This window comes from Pogoniulus pusillus, chromosome Z, assembly GCF_015220805.1.
Source record: "Pogoniulus pusillus isolate bPogPus1 chromosome Z, bPogPus1.pri, whole genome shotgun sequence".
In the NCBI taxonomy this organism is placed as follows: domain Eukaryota; kingdom Metazoa; phylum Chordata; class Aves; order Piciformes; family Lybiidae; genus Pogoniulus; species Pogoniulus pusillus.
This window is the reverse complement of record NC_087309.1, coordinates 1,710,974-1,730,542: the sequence shown is the minus strand read 5'-3', so window position 1 is coordinate 1,730,542 and position 19,569 is coordinate 1,710,974. Positions and strand designations below refer to the sequence as shown.

The window sequence follows — 19,569 nt, the reverse complement described above, 5'->3', positions numbered from 1 at the left end:
CTTGCGGGAGGGAGGTGAAGCTACTGGCGGCTGGCATCGCAGCACCGCGCTCCCCCTCCCCGATCCCTCCACCCGCCTCTGCCCCACGAATGCCCTGCCTAGAGCTGCCCTCCAGCTGAGTCCGTGAGGGACTTCCTCAGTTGGCTTCTCTCTGGAAACGTAAATCCTTCAGCTGATCAAAAAAGCAGTGGGTGGTGAGGCGGGCGGCTAGGTGCGGACGGCTGGGCGAGAGGAAACACCGCAACCGCAGCTGGCTTGGAAGAGAGGTGGCTTTCCTGTTTGCCTCTCCTTGGCGCTCGGATGTGCTCAGGGGTAGAACGGGAAGTGAGGGAGCAGTTAAGTGCGCTCAGCTAACTTCAGAAAGATGAGTTCATCCAGAGATGGAATATGTAATGCTCCTTTTAGGATTTCCTTTATTGTTAGGGATTTAATTGCCCTTCTAGTAAGGCAAGTACAGCAAGAAACGATTTCCCCTAGCTAGTCAGCCTGTGGTAACGTTCTGGGTCTGAAACCAGGGGCAGCTAAGAAATGGGAAAGAGGCTAAGGCAATACTGGCATGCTTGCAAACTTGGACACCGAGTTCCCCAGCAGCTTTAGAGCTGGCAAACAGCACACAGGGAACCTGCGGCAGTGCAGAGGAAAGCAGTTCGTTTCATAAGAATCGTCGAAATGCAGGCAGCAGCAAGTGGGGGAAAGGCAAGACTGGACTCTTTCTGCATTTGCCTGTTGTGCAAGAAAGAGCACACACAGAAAACGTGGAAATCTAAATGTAGTGCTTCGGTGTGCCATAGGGATGTCTTTGCTACTCGCATTAAACAGCGATACTGGGCGAAGGACACTTTGATTGGTGCTCCTCCACAGGAGCAGGCTTTGTAAAGTAACACCCATTTAGCGCGCTGAAGCTATGGTTCGGAGTTGCAAAGTTGCCACAGGTATTACTGATAGATAATTGTCAAGGTTTACTGTCAGGCAGGAAAACATCTCAAGGGTGGGGGGTGTGTCCCACACCCACATCTGTCAGGGGCTTGAGAGTTTCTGTTGCTTGGTTGGGTTCGTTGCTTTATTTTAAACCATTGTGAGATACAACACCCTTAGAAATAAGAGGAAGCACTGCAGATACAGGGAATGGGATTCCAATTGTCTCAGGTAGGTAAGAGAAGTGGTCCTCCACAAGCAGGGCAAATGTCACAAATGTAAGGCCAAAGGAGTTTTAGAATTAATGCTGAACAAAAATAAATGCTAATGAGTTATGTACGCCTCTTCTTTTGAAAAGAAAGATTGTTCTTTTAACTCAACTTGATGCGGGTGAGACCTCTGAGAACTCGAGTAGAGGAAGTCTCACAGATGCAGACAAACAGGCAGAAGTGCACAGAAAAGTGACAAGCCTGATAAGGGCTGAGGAAAATGACCTATGAAGAAAAAACAAAAAACAAAAACCAAAACCAGAATGGCTTAGGTTTGTTTATCTCAAAGAGTAATGACTAAGGGCAAAGTGCTGAACATTTCTAAGACGTATTTCTAGTGAGACTATTCTTCCAGATATCAGTGTTGTCTTTGTTTGGCAGGAGCACTCAGACTTTCTAATGTTTCCTACATTGGTTTATAAAGAGACTGATGAACAGTTGACTTTCCACATCCAGGGAAGGACAACCAGAAATCAGTGCATCTCGCCGTGCAGAAAACTCAGGAAATATTTAGAACTCCCTGACTCTTCGGGTAATGAATAGCTAGAAAAGGTTGCAAAAAATTCCATTCCTGCATGATCTCCTTCACTGAAAGCTTTGGCGAAGTTTGATAGTTGAGGTTTGCCTCATCTGGCCTCAGTGTAAGTTTTGACTAGAGAGCTGATAAAGTTTTCTCCAGCCGTTATGTTTCAACAGAGGAGGGAGACGGAAATTGGGCCAAAGGGTACCATTACTTTTTAATGCTTCTTAGCTTAGTTTTATGCACAGCCTGCTCCCTCCTCTGAGTGTTCCCTCATTCATGACAATCATGTTGTTGGTACTGATTAAGAGAGCCCATCTTTGTCATAGAAAAGGCCAATAATTATAAAGTCAGCACTGTATGCAGAAACTGAATTGGCTTCTGACCAGAGCCTGCAAAGGCAGGATGGACACAGAGTAAAGGGAGAGCATGAAAAACCCCTCTGTGTTTTCCCCAGTTTATTCCTCCATCTTTATCTTTTATGTTCCATTGCTCTGCAACACTAATGCCCGAGAGTCCTGAAGAGAGAGTGATTGGCATTGGAATGGGCTGCCCAGGGAGGTGGCGGAGTGGCCGTGGCTGGAGGTGTTGAAGCCAAGCCTGGCTGGGGCACTTAGTGCCATGGTCTGGTTGACTGGCCAGGGCTGGGTGATAGATTGGGCTGGATGAGCTTGGAGCTCTCTCCTAACATGAGTGATTCTGTGATTCTATGACATGAATATTAGGCCAGCCTGATGGTGTCCCCACCCATGGCAGGGGGTTTGGAACTAGATGCTGCTTCTGGTCCCTTCCAACCCTGACTGATTCTGTGATTCTGTGAAAAGCACTTGTGGGTACTGGTGGATGAGAAGCTCAACATGAACCACCAGTGTGCACTTGCAGCCCAGAAATATGATCATGTCCTGGGTGGCATCAAGAGAACTGTGGGCAGCAGGGCAAGGGAAGTGATGCTCCCCCTTTACTCCACTCTAGTGAGACCCCACCTGGAATACTGTGTTCAGTTCTGGAGCTCCTATTACAGGAAAGATACAGACGTGCTGGAGCATGTTCAGAGAAGGGCCACAAAGATGATCTGGAGCTGGAGCACCTCTCCTAAAGAGGCAGACTGAGAGAGTTGGGGCTGCCCAGTCTGGAGAAGAGAAGGTTCTGATGAGACCTTGTCATGGCCTTTGGTATCTGAAGGGGGCTACAAGAATGCTGGTGAGGGACGTTTTAGGGTATCAGGCAGTGATAGGATTGGGGGGAATGGAACAAAGCTGGAGGTGGGGAGACCCAGATTGGACATTCGGAAGAGGTTCTTCACTATGAGGGTGCTGGAAGACTGGGGCAGGTTGCCCAGGGAGGTGGTGGCAGCCTCATCCCTGAAAACGTTCAAGGCCAGGGTGCATATGGCTCTGAGCAACCTGATCTAATGTGAAGTGTCCCTGCCCATCGAGGCTGGATCTGGATGATCCTTGAGGTCCTTTCCAGTTCTGTGATTGTGTGATTATTGGCAGATTTCTCCTTGTATTTGCAGGTGTCTACCAAGACTTATGCAGGACAGAAGCATGTTTGCTTGAACTCTTGCTAAGTTGCCTACAGCATGAGGCAGAGGGTGTTTCCTGTAACCATGGCCTCTCCTTCTCTAAAATCCATATACAACCTATTTTCATAAAGTAGGTGGTCAATACCCAACCACTGCACCTCAAATGCTTTGAAAATGGTACTCCTGCAAAACCAGAATACCTCCAAAATCCCCATGAGAACATGCTATCACCATCTTTATCCTCACTGGTACCACACCTAAGTCTGAAAATTGCTGCAATTATTAGTACCTAAAAAGCGCTGGGATTAAAGAAAAAAGCAGCAAGAACAGAGCAGTTCTACTACACTTAATGGACTAGAACAGATCATGCACTTTTGAACCTCTGTGTTAAAACTGTGTGTGGACACAAGTATTAACTTGTTTTGACTGTGGTGATGCCAAATTCATTTCTCTCCCTGAGGTCAGCAAAATCAGTATGAACTTATAGGTTCTTAAATTGTTTGGAAATGTTTTTCTCCTACTGACCATCCTCTGGCATGTTCAGGCAAACAACAGTACCCAATAACCATGGATACATTGAATCATAGAATCAAGCAGGTTGGAAGAGACCTCCAAGCTCATCCAGCCCAACCTAGCACCCAGCCCTGGCCAACCAACCAGAGCATGGCACTAAGTCCCTCATCCAGTCTTCTCTTGAACACCCCCAAGGATGGTGACTCCACCACCTCCCTGGGCAGCCCATTCCAATGCCAATCACTCTCTCTGACAACAACTTCCTCCTAACATCCAGTCTAGACCTGCCCTGGCACAACTTGAGACTGTGTCCCCTTTTTCCATTGCTGGGTGCCTGGCAGCAGAGCCCAACCCCACCTGGCTACAATGTCCCTTCAGGTAGCTGTAGAAAGCAATGCAGTCATGACAGGTACATCATAAAGGGAGTGGCAGGAGTGGGGGGAATGGAGCAAAGCTGGAGGTGGGGAGAGTGAGGCTGGAGGTAAGGAGGAAGTTGTTGATCATGAGAGTGGTGAGAGGCTGGAATGGGTTGCCCAGGGAGGGGGTTGAGGCCCCATGGCTGGAGGTGTTTGGGGCCAGGCTGGCTGAGGCTGTGTGCAGCCTGCTGTAGGGTAGGGTGTCCCTGGGCATGGCAGGGGGGTGGGAACTGGCTGCTCCTTGTGGTCCCTTCCAACCCTGACTGATTCTATGATGCTATGCACAGCTGCCACTAAATAGTTCTGGATCACTATTCATAACTCTGAAAAACCTCCTGATATTTGTTGATTGGTTGGTGGGTTTGTTAGGTTTTTTTTCTTTTTGGTGTTTTGTTTTGGTTTTCATTTTTTTTTTGTTTGTTTTGTTTTAGGTTTTTGTTGTTGAGTGGTTTTGTTGGGGGCTTTTAGGTGGTTTGGTTTGTTGGTTTTTCATCTTGTTTTGGTTTCTGTTGTTTTGGGCTGTTGTGTAGTTGGTTTTGCTGGGGGGGTCTTAGATGTTTCGGTTTGGTTTGTTGTTTCATTTTGGTTTGGTTTCTGTTTTGGGCCGTTGTGTGGTTGGTTTTGTTGGGGTCTTCCAGGTGGTTTGCTGGTTTGGTTACTGGTTTTGGCTGCTGTGTGGTTGGTGTGATTGAGGATCTTAGGTGGTTTGGTTTGTTGTTTTTTCATTTTGTCTTTTATTCTTTTAGTGGCTTTTGTTGTTGGCTCGTTGGTTTTGTTGGGGGAGTTTAGGTGCTTAGCTTTGAGGTTTTGCTGTTGTTAGGTTTTGTTGAGGGTTTTTTGGTGTTCTGGGTTGTTTAAATTTGGGTTTTTTTTTTTTCTGTTTTGGTTTGGGCTTTTGTTGGTGGTTGGTTTTGTTGGGGTTTTTTGGTGGTTTATTTTGTTTTTTTCAATTTGGTTTGGGGGTTTTGTTGTTTGGTTGGTTTTGTTGGGAGGTTTTTAGGTGTTTTGGTTCGTTGTTTTTTCATCTCATTCTGTCTCTGTTGTGGTCTTTTGTTTGGGGATTTTTTGTTCTTTTTCTGTGTTTTTTTGTATTTTTTTCCATTTTGTTTGCTTTTTCTATATTGTTTTGGGTTTTTGTTGTTGGTTGGGTGGTGTTGTTGGGGGGTTTTAGGTCTTTTGGCTTGTTGTTTTTTCATCTCCTTTTATTTCTGTTTTGTTTTGGGGTTTTGCTGTTGTTTGGTTTTGTTGGGGGTTTTTAGCTGTTTGTTTTCTATGTTTTGTTTTGGGCTTTTGCTGTTGTTTGGTTTTGTTGGGTTTTTTTAGCTGTTTTACTTTTTTTCCTCTTGTTTTGTCTTTTCTTTCTATTTTGGTTTGAGCTTTTGTAGGTTGGTTTTGTTGGGGTTCTTTTTGCTTTGGTTTTTTATTCATTTCGTTTGTTTGTTTTCTGTTTTGGGGTTTTCTTGTTGTTGGTTGGTTTGGGGTTTTTTGGTTTGAGAAATGATTTCAGCACACTTCAAAATGCTTCTGCCTACGGTGGGGGGTTGGAACTGGATGATCTTTGAGGTCCCTTCTAACCTAAACCATTCTATGAGGTTATGATTCCTGGAAGAGTCAATTTAATGCCTTGACTAGCAACTTCCTTACAGTGTTGTTGTTCTTTGTGTTGGGTCGGGTTTTGTGGTTTGTGTTGGGTTCTACTAAGCCCAGCAAGTTTATCTGCTTGCCTTACCTGAACGTTTCTCTTCTACTGGATGGTGCTGGATGCCAATCTGCAACCTTCATCTAACATATATCACATCCCCAGGGACATGAGGCTGCTTGTAGGTACTGCACTGGAATTAACAAGCAAAGAAAAGTTTGTAAGTACACAGCAGGGAAAAGGAATAAATAAAATAGAAGGTAAATATGTACTGCAGATAATTTTTCTTCAAAAAACAGCATGAAGTACACTCTGCCATGGTACAGTCAGGAAGAAGATAAAGGAAATATGCCATAAACTCACCATGTGGTATTCACATAGGTAAGTCTAAGGAGTTCCTAAGGAGAAAAAAGCTGGATGCACACTCTCTGCCTAAACCACAAAGCCATGAGCGTGTACAAGCCCAAATTAAACATCTGTATGTGTGCTTATGTTATAGTCCCTTGGGTGGTCCAGCTTCCTTCTGTGAAACTATTCATGCTAACAGAGTGAAGCATGTGTACTCACAGGAAGAGAGTTCGAGGTCTCATAAATAAGTCCCATTATGTAATATCTGATAAAGTTGTTTTCACATCAGTATTAAGCTTAGAGACAAGGAATGCATGCTGCTGGGCCAGCTCTGAGTTCAGCGTCCTGTCACAGTCACTGGCCAGTGCCAGCTCCTTGGGAGAAATTTGTGCCTGCAGCTGGAATGGGAAGCAGCAGAATCTGTTTGAGCACAGTAGCCTCCTATGCCATTAAATCCTTGATTGCAAAGCCTTTCCAAGTCAGTACATGCCATCACCTACAGTGTGGTTTTCTGGTTGCTTTGAGGGTTTTTGTTGGTTTGGGGTTTTGGTGGTGTTTGTTTCAAAAAGGGGACTAACTAAGAGAAACCAGAAGCTCTCTTCTCCCTCTGAACAATTCCAGATTGGTCATTTTCATCGCTACAAAGATGTGCTCTTGCTTTTCAATCATCAGAGCGAGTGTGCAGACATTCCAGACTTAGTGCAGCTGCTCCTCTGAGGAGAGGCTGAGGGAGCTGGGGGTGTGCAGCCTGCAGCAGAGGAGGCTCAGGGCAGAGCTCATTGCTGTCTGCAGCTGCCTGCAGGGAGGCTGTAGCCAGGTGGGGTTGGGCTCTGCTGCCAGGCAGCCAGGGAAAGAACAAGGGGACACAGCCTCAAGCTGTGCCAGGGCAGGTCTAGGCTGGATGTTGTTAGGAAGTTGTTGTCAGAGAGAGTGATTGGCATTGGAATGGGCTGCCCAGGGAGGTGGTGGAGTGGCTGTGCCTGAAGGTGTTGAAGCCAAGCCTGGCTGGGGCACTTAGTGCCATGGTCTGGTTGCTTGGCCAGGGCTGGGTGCTAGGTTGGACTGGATGAGCTTGGAGCTCTCTTCCAGCGTGGATGATTCTATGATTCTCTGACACACTCATCAAGGCACATCAATTTTCCCACTTCCTCAGATCCTTGTTATTTTCAATCATTCTTCATGGAAGCATTTCTTCCATTCTTCATTATTTTCCTCATGCCTTCTAAATTAGCAACACTCATTCTGGAGTTCCCAGTGCCATGCACCATTTCAAAATAAGCTGTAATACTTGCATAATGACTTAAAAAAAATAAAAGATACTATTTCTGGCTTGCTAAACCTGTCTCAGCTGCAAATTGAGCTGTGTGGTTGTGCTAGTTTGAACCTAGTAAGAACGTTTTGGTGAGAAGAATTAGATGCTAGGCTGTGAAAAGGCAACAGTGGTGATGTCTGCTGCACTCATAGGCTTGCTGAGATGGGTAAGAACAAGAACATAAACATAAATAGGGGAGTTGTTTGTTCTCTGTCTTTGGGACTGCACTTCTCTCTAACCTAACCTGCTGTCTGTGTGACTAATCCTTCTGCTTCCTAACCCCCCTGGCCAACCCTCTAAACTCACCTTGAAGTGTAAGGCAAAGTCTGGGGTAAGGTAGAGGTGTGGGAGGAGGTGGCAGGGGGGTTGGGAGCCCCTCCTGGGCACTCTGGTTTCTGGCAGGGCTGTTGTGTTGCTGTATCACTTTCTAACTTATTTCTGTCTCTAGCTGTAGCTATTGTAAACACCTGCTTGTGTCTTGTGTTGATCTGTGAATAGAAAGCTTCATTCTTCAATTTCCAGATCGACTGAGTCCAGTCTGTGTGATTTTCCTGAGTGGTAGGAGAGGGGGGCAGGGAACACCCAAACCATCACAGTGGTGTCTGCCCAGGTCCCTTTTCCTTGCAAATATAATTTAAGTTATCTCTGTGGTTGCACAAGGCATGTGGAGCTGTTCAAGGCAGGACTGGACGTGGCACTTGGTGCCATGGTCTAGCCTTGGGCTCTGTGGTAAAGGGCTGGACTTGATGATCTATGAGGTCTCTTCCAACCTTGGTGATACTGTGATACTGTGATATTTCTTGTGTTTGTCAGCATTAAACTTCGTTTGAAACATCCTTCTCACTGAAGCTGCTCAGGTGCTGACCAGCTAGCAGATTCGGGAAGCAGGTCAAGTGTTCAGTATAGGTTGAAGTGTAACTCAAAAGTTTAACCAGGAGAGTCCAAGTTGTTCAGTGTAAGAGCTGCCAGTGCTGCTTGTGCTCCCTGACTCTGAGGTACCACAGCACCCATTCACCCAGAAAACGCCTGCTGAGCCATACCTTTGCCATCTCCTTCTTCATCTGGGGCTGTTTAGTCTGGAGAAGCCTGAGAGGGGATTGAATCAATGTCTATAACTATCTGAGGGCTGGGGGTCAGGAGGGGGGGCACAGGCTCTGCTCACTGCTGCCTGGGATAGGACAAGCAGCAATGGATGGAAGCTGCAGCACAGGAGGTTCCAGCTCAACACAATGGGAACTTCTTGACTGGAAGGGTCCCAGAGCCTGGCACAGGCTGCCCAGAGAGGCTGTGGAGCCTCCTTCTGTGGATGTGCTGTGTGTGCCCTGAGCTGGATTGTGTGGTCCTGCTCCGGCAGGAGGGTTGGACTCTGATCTCTTTAGGTGCCTTCCAAGTCGACATAGAATCGCCCAGGTTGGAGGAGACCTTCAAGCTCAGCCAGCCCAACCTAGCACCCAGCCCTGCCCAACCAACCAGACCATGGCACTAAGTGCCCCAGCCAGGCTTGGCTTCAACACCTCCAGGCACGGCCACTCCACCACCTCCCTGGGCAGCCCATTCCAGTGCCAATCACTCTCTCTGTGATCCATCACATCCTGTGATCCATCTCGAACTGTCATCTCCCACAACTACTCCCTTTTGGCGTGCTTGTTTTCCTCATCTCAAACGTGAGGACCGTGTCAAGAGGCTGCGGAAGTTTGAGCTGTGTCTGTGAGGAGGCAGCGGAGGGTCCGCGCGGCGCCGCCCGCCCAGCGCCTCTGGTACACCACTTAATGTAGAGCCCCTCCTGCCTTGCGCACACAGCTGCACAGAGCCTGCCTCCCTTCCCCCGAACTCCGAGCACCGGGGCGCTGCCGGCCGCTGCCCGCTGCGCACGCCGCGGGTCGCTCCGGCAGACCCCAACCCAGCAGCAGCTCCGCGCCCGCGCTGCCCGCGGCCGAGGGGCGAGCGCCGCCGTGCGCATGCGCGCAGAGGCCCGGGGCGGTGCGCGTCCGGCCGCGGCCGCTCGGGATGGGCTGCGCGCATGCGCCCCGCGCCGGCGGAGCGCTGCGCCTGCGCCGCTGCGGGGTGAGCGCCGCGGAGGGGGCGCCCGGCAGCGTTCTCGCCGAGCCGCAGGCTGAGCCCAGGCTTTGCGGCGGCCCGCGGCAGCGCCGGTTCATCGTGGTGCTAGGCCTGTCGGTGCATCTGTTGGGCGCTGCCGCCGCGGCTGCGCGGAAGCCGAGGGGGCGCAGAGGCGCAAGAGGCCCGCAGGATGAAGCTGGTGAGGAAGGACCTGGAGAAGGATAACGCGGGGCAGGTGACGCTCATCCCCGAGGAGCCTGAGGACATGTGGCACACCTACAACCTGCTGCAGGTGGGTGACAGCTTGCGGGCCTCCACCATCCGGAAGGTGCAGACCGAGTCGGCCACGGGCAGCGTGGGCAGCAACCGCATCCGCACCACCCTCACCCTCTGCGTGGAGGCCATCGACTTCGACTCGCAGGCCTGCCAGCTGCGAGTCAAGGGCACCAATATCCAGGAGAACGAGTATGTCAAAATGGGAGCCTACCACACCATCGAGCTGGAGCCCAACCGGCAGTTCACGCTGGCGAAGAAGCAGTGGGACAGTGTGGTGCTGGAGCGCATCGAGCAGGCCTGTGACCCGGCCTGGAGTGCCGATGTGGCGGCCGTGGTGATGCAGGAGGGCTTAGCTCATGTCTGCCTGGTCACTCCGAGCATGACGCTGACCCGTGCCAAGGTGGAGGTGAACATCCCCCGCAAGCGGAGAGGGAACTGCAGTCAGCACGACCGGGCCCTGGAGAGGTTCTACGAGCAGGTGGTGCAAGCCATCCAGCGGCACATCAACTTTGAGGTGGTGAAGTGTGTGCTGGTGGCCAGCCCAGGCTTCGTCCGGGAGCAGTTTTGTGATTACATGTTCCAGCAGGCAGTCAAGACTGACAATAAGCTGCTGCTTGAGAACAGATCCAAGTTCCTACAGGTAAGGAGCTAAACAGTCTACAGAGTGGGTAAAAAGGCACTTGGGAAGTTCGTCTGTGATAAGATAATTATAAGGGTGATGGTAAATAATTCATTTACTAGAGAAGTTTCTGTCTGAGCATCACAGAGAAATTGTGACACCCAAACTATAAGGTTGTGGCAAGATGCAGGGCTGGTTTCTTCCTAGGACACTGTAATATGGATTAGAGAAATTGTTGCATATTTTAAAGGCATGTTTAACTGCAGATTGAGTGAAGTGCAAGTTGGAAAATCGTTTGGGGTTTTTCATTGGCTGTGTTTGTTTAACCAGAGAAAACACAGTACCTGCATATGGTTCAGGTTACTTAATTTTGTACTTAGTTTTGTGCTACATAATTAAAGGTTATTCAGACCGTAGGATTTTTTTACTGTCCCCAAGTCATCTCACTGAGTGGGTGGGTTTTTTTTCCTGCTGTCAGCTGAACAGGCAAACTGAGAGCCTAAAATAAGAGTTTCTTTTTGTAGGGATACTTGTGTAGGAGTGAGTGCAGTGCAAAAGGACGGAGCACTTGTCTCTATACTTAGTGGTCACAACGTTTGGGAGCCACACTGCATGAAGAAGCCTCCTGTTGCATCTGTGGCAAAGTGATCACAGTATGTGTGATCAGTTTTAATATACTTCACAGTTTTGCAAGCATAGTAGCTGTGGAGCTGTGCAAGACTTTATGCTTTTTGCACCTCTTCTTCAAGGTCTTCCTCATCTTGAATGCTGTAAGTGAAAGAGGCTTAAGTCCTAATTTCTTAGCAGTTTCTAGTGGCTCTATCTTGGGGACTGTCAGTGACACATCTACTGCCATGGTCTGGTTGATTGGATGGGACTGGCTGATGGGTTGGAATCACAGAATCAAGCAGGTTGGAAGAGACCTCCAAGCTCATCCAGCCCAACCTAGCACCCAGCTCTATCCAGTCAACCAAACCATGGCACTAAGTGCCCCATCCAGTCTTGTCTTGAACACCTCCAGTGCACTGCCTTTCCCTCTGCCCCTCTCAGTGCCCGAGTGAGACAAGTGTCATCATACTTGGCAGGACACTTCACATGCACTGTGTAGAGCAGGGAAGTGTGGGACAGTGGGAATGGATGATCTTGGAGGTGTCTTCCAACCTGGTTAATTCTGTGATTCTCTGACAGCTCATATGCTTAACCTAGTCTGTGAATAAGAGAAAAAGCTTTCCTGCACTTCTTACAATACAGCAGAGCTGATTTAATTTAGTCTGTAGGTTGCAGGTGATATCCTTTTAAGGAAAGAATGATGTAGGTTTCAAGAAAGAGGCAATTTCCTTGAATTATTATCAAGATAAGTGCTGTGTTTGTGATCAGATAACCAAGAAAATGGTCCTTTTTATTTAATGAAATAAAATAATGTCATCTTTTGCTGTAGGTACACTCTTCCTCGGGACATAAGTATGCATTGAAGGAAGCCCTCTGTGACCCAGCTGTAACCAGCCGCCTCTCTGACACTAAGGCAGCTGGCGAGGTCAAAGCCTTAGATGACTTCTATAAGATGCTGCAGCACGAGCCTGACCGGGCTTTTTATGGCCTCAAGCATGTCGAGAAGGCCAACGAGGCCATGGCCATCGACACTTTGCTGATCAGCGACGAGCTCTTCCGGCACCAGGACGTGGCGGCGCGCGCCCGATACGTTAGGCTGGTAGATAGCGTGCGGGAGAACATGGGCACAGTGCGCATTTTCTCCAGCCTTCACGTGTCTGGGGAGCAGCTGGGCAAGCTGACAGGGGTGGCAGCCATCCTGCGCTTCCCTGTTGCTGAGCTCTCGGACCAGGAAGATGAGTCTAGCTCTGAGGAGGATTGACCACAGTGGTGTCACGTCACAGGTCACTTTCCAAGTTACGCTGAAATGAAGTGCCCTCCCTTGCTAAGTACTGTCTGTGTGTGTGCCAAGACACAGAACTATTTTATAGTGTTCTGAGCTCTGCTCAGCACACTCATGGGGATATCTGTTTTGCCATAGTGACTATTGGTATACTGCAAGTTACGCTCTGGACCTCCAGGAGTACAGGAAACTTAGTTTGACTACCCAAGGCCGCACATGAGGGCAGAGTGGCAGCTTAATGCTTTGAAATGTGTATGGAAAGGTAATACACTAAGAGGGAGAAAGTGAATGTGGGACTGCCTGTTCAAATACTTGAGAAGAGTTGCAAAATAAATGTAAACTTGTTCACACAAGGCCTATCAAAACTGTGCTTGATCTTCTTAGTAACTCGCCGTCCTCCCAAAGATGTGGCACAGGAGTGGGATCAAGAATCTTAGAGGGGGAGGGGTTGTGGCATGATGAGTCTAGTCACTTAAATATTTCTGTGAAACACGTCCATAAATCTTGCAGAACCCTATCAGTTAACCCTTTCTGTCATAATACAGACAATCTGTATTGTGCAGACATTGTGTGCAGTGCACACATTTCAGGTATTGGAGTGCTGGGAAGGTTGTCCCAAAGGCTGAGAAGCTGTGATGTGTTTTACTGGTTATGTTCCGATAAATTGCCATTGGAGTTACTTAGTCTGAGTTCTGAGTCTATGAAAAAAACAGAATTAAGACCCTCCTTTCCATGAGGAATCTTTAGACAGCAGGTAGAATCATGGAATCAGGCAGGTTGGAAGAGAGCTCCAAGCTCATCCAGCCCAACCTAGCACCCAGCCCTGGGCAGGCAACCAGACTATGGCACTAAGTGCCCCAGCCAGGCTTGGCTTCAACACCTCCAGCCACGGCCACTCCACCACCTCCCTTGGCAGCCCATTCCAATGCCAATCACTCTCTCTGCCAACAACTTCCTCCTAACATCCAGCCTAGACCTCCCCTCCTGAGACCCTGTCCCCTTCTCTTGCTGGTTGCCTGGCAGAGGAGACCAGCCACTGCATAGGCAAACTACATTAATGAGCTGTATGCCTTTGTCTTGAGTGATGCTGAATGCCACCAGTCATACCATGGTTCCTTCAGCAGTTAGGACTGGTTAAGTTAAAATCTCTGTCCCTTTCTTTTCAAAACCTTCCTAAACTGAATATACACTTTGGAAGCTGGAAGGCACCCTGACTGCTGCTGCGTATAAAGTTACCTGTTAGCAAGGGGTAGAAGAGTCTGACCTACAGTGAATATATGCAGCACATTACAGCTTTAAGCAGGCTCACACCTTCCAAACAAAGTTGGCAGTTTCTTTGGGGTAAGCTAGGATATTAGCATTTCTTCTTATACGTTGTTGCACTTGTACACAAACTATACTTGCATTCAGAATTGTAGTATATCAGGCTATTAGCTAGTTTGTGTCTTAGCAATTTGAGATCCAAATCAAGCTGTTTGTCAGTTGTATGAGTAGCCCAAACTCATTGCAGGTACTACATTTTGAAGAAGAAAATGTGAAATGTTTTGTCTGTGTAATATAGGAAGGTTACAGTGGCAAGTTTGTCAGTCTGTTTCATGCTTGTGTGATGGTTTGGGTGTTATCTGCCCCCTTGCTCTTAAGAAAATCACCCAGACCAGATTCAGCTGAGCTGGAAATTTGAATGAAGCTTTATATTTACAGCACAAGATACAAGCAGGTATTTACAATATTTACAGCTAGAGACAGAAATAGACAAGTTAAATGTAATACAGCAACACAACAGCCCTGCCAGAAGCCAGAGTCCCCAGGAGGGGGTCCCAACCACTCGTACACCTCCTTCCTACCCCTCTATCTTATCCCAGACACTGCCCTATGTTCAAGGTGAGTTTGAGGAATCAGCTGGGGCTTAGGAAGCATTGCTATCTACAACTACCTGAAGGGAGGCTGTAGCCGGGTGAGGTTGGGCTCTGCTGCCAGGCACCCAGCAACAGAACGAGGGGACACAGCCTCAAGTCATGCCAGGGCAGGTCTAGGCTGGATGTTAGGAGGAAGTTGTTGTCAGAGTGATTGGCATTGGAATGGGCTGCCCAAGGAGGTGGTGGAGTTGCTGTGCCTGGAGGTGTTGAAGCCAAGCCTGGCTGGGGCACTTAGTGCCATGGTCTGGTTGCTTGGCCAGGGTTGGGTGCTAGGTTGGACTGGATGAGCTTGGAGGTCTCTTCCCACCTGGTTGAGTGTATGAATTCTATGATTCAAAAGGGTTAGTTAGACAGCAGGTTAGGGAAAGAAGGAAGGCAGACAGAGCCAGAGAGAGTAACTCTGTTATCTGTGTTTGTGTTTTTGTTCTTATCCATCTCAGCAAGCCTATGAGTGCAGCAGACATCACCATTGTTGCCTTTTCACAGCCTAGCATCTAATTCTCCTCACCAAAATATTCCTGCTAGCTTCAAACTAGCACAGCCTGTGGTAGCCTGAGGCTAAGGAAACGGAGCAGCCATTTTGTTGCTTGCTGGGTGTTTTGGAGAGACAGCATCAAACATCTGTTAAGATGCTCACAGTGATCAGCTGGATTCACCTAGCATTAGCATCCTGCACGAACCATGATTTATGGCTGTTTCCTTTCTTTAGTCATTGCATCGTGCCAGTAAGTTTCTGAAGGAAGCAGAGCGTGGAAGGGTGGTGGTTTGAGTTTTTTGTCTTGTTTTTTTATTGGGTAAACATTTTTGCAGTAAAATAAATATACAATCACTGCGTAGACAAATGCATTCTGTTCCAGGAAGCAGCTTAAGGGCTTGGTATTGGAAGTAGACTGTTCAGTAGCTGCAGATGCTTGACCTGGCAAAGTTCCAGTGCTGTTCTACATTTAAAGGCAGCTCAAGTACTTGAAGAGTATCTATGGACAAATACCTTTGCTCAACACAGACCATGATGTCTGTGTGTAGATAATGCACATAGAATCATAGAATCACAGAATCAAGCAGGTTGGAAGAGAGGTCCAAGCTCATCCAGCCCAACCTAGCACCCAGCCCTGCCCAACTAACCAGGCCATGGCACTAAGTGCCTCAGCCAGGCTTGGCTTCAACACCTCCAGGCACAGAGACTCCACCACCACAGCTTGAGACTGTGTCCCCTTGTTCTATTGGTGGTTGTCTGGGAGAAGAGACCAACCCCACCTGGCTACAACCTCCCTGCAGGCAGCCTCAAGATGTGCCAGGGCAGGTCTAGGCTGGATGTTAGGAGGAAGTTGTTGTCAGAGAGAGTGATTGGCATTGGGATGGGCTGCCCAGGGAGGTGGTGGAGTGGCTGTGCCTGGAGGTGTTGAAGCCAGGCCTGTCTGAGGCACTTAGTGCCATGGTCTGGTTGGTTGGGCAGGGCTGGGCAATAGGTTGGGCTGGGTGAGCTTGGAGCTCTCTTCCAACCTGCTTGATTCTGTGATTCTATGTGCATTATCTACACACAGACATCATGGTCTGTGTTGAGCAAAGGTATTTGTCCATAGATACTCTTCAAGTACTCAAGCTGCTTGATTCTATGGTTCTATGATTCAAGCAGTGTTAATGTGGGGAATGATACAGATGTGGCTCTTGCCTGAGTGGAGTCTGGGCTTTCTCAGCAGTAGAAAAAGTAAACACAGGCTGTGGAGCTTCTTGTGTGACAGTTGCCCAAAGACTTGCTTAATAAAGTGCAGCCTTTAGCCCTGCCACATTTTTTCCTGCTTGACTCAAGCAGGGCATTGACTTTGACTGAAGGATAAGTTCTTGCATGATACAGAGTGTAAAGGAATGTGTCCAGGCTAACAGCCAAGCCATGGCGCACGTTCTCTGCAAACCTCTGAAATGGGTAGTTTTAGTATCATAGCACCAACCAGGTTGGAAGCTCATCCAGACCAACCTAGCACCCACCTGTGGCCAAGCAACCAGACCATGGCACTGAGTGCCACCTCCAGGCACAGTGACTTTAGAAATGCAGTGCAGTATCCTGTGAAAAGAGTTTCTTAAGGTGCCTGAGCCTACAGCAGAGTGTGAGAAAAAGGCCTCTGAAGTTATACTTGTTTGTTCTGTTGTCTGAAAGTAATTCCTGCTCTTGTCCCACTTGAGGGCTGTACCAGAAAGGGGAGGGCTGATATTAGAGCAGTCCATGCTTCCAAGGCAGCGTCTTTTGGGAGACGCAATGTGAAGCAGTAGCTTTCAAGCCTTGCCAGCTCCTGTCAGGATTTGCTGTATCAATCTCTAAGTTATTGCCCTCTTTTCTTGGGGGAAATGCTTCCCAAAATGCTTGGGAAATGAGTTCACAGCTGGTGTAATTGCTCTCGTGCTGCTCTGTAAAGACTTAGAAGTCAGATTAGAGATCATCATGAGTCCACCGACAAAAATAGTCGTTCCATTAGGGACCATTAATTAGTCCAAACCAGTCCTCCTTTTAAGGAATGTGCATACCAGACTTGATGGGAAGTTGTTTCTGTGGTCCAAAGTGGAATTTTTAATCAAAGCCAAGACAAGAATAGCAAAGAAAGAGGCTAGGGCTTTAAGGAGTCATGTGGGACAGATGTGCAAAGCTTAATGCAAAGGTTGATGCAAATAATCCCTTTTCTGTTGAATTGTGGCCACTGGGCTGCAGATGCTCCCTTTTCTGCCAGTGCCTTTGGTGAGTCTGCTTCCACACTGTGTATATGTTTGTATTTTGGTGGGGATAATTAAACCACAACTGACTCAAGCATATCTCTTGAGATGCAGGAGACAGTTTTGGATTTCTAATTTCAATGGGATGAGAAAATAATTGAAGGCTGAGACTGTTCCTACCCAGTACAATGCAGCTCTCCTCACATTTCAGGGACAAAAGGCCCCTAGGAGGCTTCTGTGTTGCAAAAAAATGTTTTAAACCTGGTTTCAGCCAAGCAAATCTACTTCTGAAGACAGATTATTTCCCATGCAGTCTCGATACAAACCCTTAGATGTTCACCTAGAACTGGGTGATCCTCCTGGTCCCTTCCAACCCTGGCTGCTTCTATGGCTCTAACAAACATTTCTGTCCAAGCTTTCACTGAAAGGATTTTACAACAAAGAAATGCAAAATAGATGTGCAAATATGTACATGTCTGTGCAAAGGGAGACATAATCTCCTCACAGGAAGTGGTGCCTTTGTGTCAGAAGTGACTAAGAACTCATAGCTCATAGCCGCTTCTGTAGCTGACTGAATGATTCATGCTGCAGGTTTAGGAGCTTCCTCTACAACTAAAGATGTAGAATAGGAAGAGCTTGGTAGCAAGGGCTGCCTACAGCATGTCCAGTAGCTGTCAAATGCTTGAGAGTGTCTCTGCAGTGGTTCATAGAATCATGGAATCAGTCGGGTTGGAAGGGACCCCCAAGCTCATCCAGTCCAGCCTAGCACCCAGTCCTGTCCAGCCAGCCAGACCATGGCACTAAGTGCCCCAGCCAGGCTTGGCTGCAACACCTCCAGCCGCAGCCACTCCACCACCTCCCTGGGCAGCCCATTCCAATGCCAATCACTCTCTCTGACAACAACTTCCTCCTCACATCCAGCCTAGACCTGCCCTGGCACAGCTTGAGACTGTGTCCCCTTGTTCTGGTGCTGGCTGCCTGGCAGCAGAGCCCAACCCCACCTGGCTACAGCCTCCCTGCAGGCAGCTGCAGGCAGCAATGAGCTCTGCCCCGAGCCTCCTCTGCTGCAGGCTGCACACCCCCAGCTCCCTCAGCCTCTCCTCACAGGGCTGTGCTCCAGGACCCTCCCCAGCCTTGCTGCCCTGCTCTCAGCACCTTCCAGCACCTCCACATCTCTCTGCAATGGAGGAGCCCAGAACTGGACACATCACTCCAGGTGTGTCCTGAGCAGTGCTGAACACAGGGGCACAAGAACCTCCCTTGTCCTGCTGCCCACACTGCTCCTGAGCCAGCCCAGGATGCCATTGGCTCTGCTGCCCACCTGGGCACTGCTGCCTCCTGTTCAGCTCCTCTCACCCAGCACCCCCAGGGCCCTCTCTGCCTGGCTGCTCTCAATCACTCTGGCCCCAGCCTGCAGTGCTGCTTGGGGTTGTTGTGGCCAAAGTGTAGAACCCTGCCCTTGGCCTTGTTAAGTCTCATCCCATTGGCCTCTGCCCACCCATCCAGCCTGGCCAGGTCCCTCTGCAGGGCTCTCCTACTGTCCAGCAGCTCCACAGCTGCTCCTAACTTGGTGGCATCTGCAAACTCATTGACGGACAATTCAATCCTCTCCTCCAGATCATCAGTGTAGATATCAAATAGGACTGTGCCCAGCACTGATTCTTGGGGCACACCACTTGGGGTCTTGAGCACGATCTGCTGCAGCTTTCAGAGATTGTTCTATTTTCTTTGCCCTGATACTTTCAGTCCCATGACTTCAATTATTTAGTACCGAGAAATTAAATGCGTTTCTCTACCTTGCCCTAATAGTTGCCATAATTCCACTTACATCCTGCGTGGTAAAGAGAGTGCTTGTCTCACACAGTTTATTCCTCTCCTGAGTATAAACTGCTATTCTGTGATGGAAAGGCTGAGGGAAGATGAAATAGTCCTTAGTCAGGTAATGGTGCTGTGAGAACAGCAGCTGTCTGCCAGGACCACCGTGCCTCCTGCCGCAGCAGCTGCCTTCCCTCCCAGGCTGCACCTAGGAGATGCTGTTCAGCGGTGAGAGGCAGAAAGGGAGCAGCTGCCTCCTGAGAGAGCTTTTCCAAGTTCCAGAGACATGAGGGAAGATTAAAACTTGCAGTGCAATGGAAAACATGAGATGCTGTGTTGAGCATGAGAGCTCTTCCTCTCAGAGAGCTGCACTCAGTGTCTGGAATATCTGCACTCTGTAGTAACAACTTATCCTCAGCTGAGGGTAAGACACTGGTGTCCAAGCAAGGAGCTCTCAGGCTTCAAGCTGACATCATAGAATGGTTGAGATTGAAAGAGAGCTCCAAGATCATCAGTTCCAACACCCCAATATAGGCAGGGACACCTCCTGTTAGAACAGATCACTCAAGGACTCAACCAGCCTGGTCCTGAACACCTCCAGGGAGGTTGTGGAGCACAGAAGCACCCAATGTGATCAAAGATCACAAAGGGTGATTCTGTGCTCCACAACCTCCCTGGGCAACCTGTGCCAGTCTCTCACCACCCTCACTGCAAAGGACTCCTTGCTAACACCCAGTTCAATCTCCCCTCTGCCACTTCAAACCAATTCCTCCTCCTCCTGTCATTACCAGACCTTGTCAATAGTCCCTCCCCAGCCCTCCTGCAGCCCCCTGCAGA

The 19,569-nt window shown here is 48.7% G+C and overlaps 2 protein-coding genes across 2 annotated transcripts in view; both read left to right on the top strand.

Annotated features, from left to right (window-relative positions):
• Positions 1–19,569, top strand: part of ITGA1 (integrin subunit alpha 1) — a 115,598-nt gene that overhangs the window by 256 nt on the left and 95,773 nt on the right. The window lies entirely within an intron of this gene.
• On the top strand, positions 9,524–12,666 carry PELO (pelota mRNA surveillance and ribosome rescue factor). The gene is made up of 2 exons (XM_064176515.1): positions 9,524–10,431; positions 11,849–12,666. The coding sequence occupies exons 1-2, from the start codon at positions 9,706–9,708 to the stop codon at positions 12,278–12,280; spliced, it is 1,158 nt and encodes a 385-aa protein (XP_064032585.1). The 5' UTR covers positions 9,524–9,705; the 3' UTR covers positions 12,281–12,666.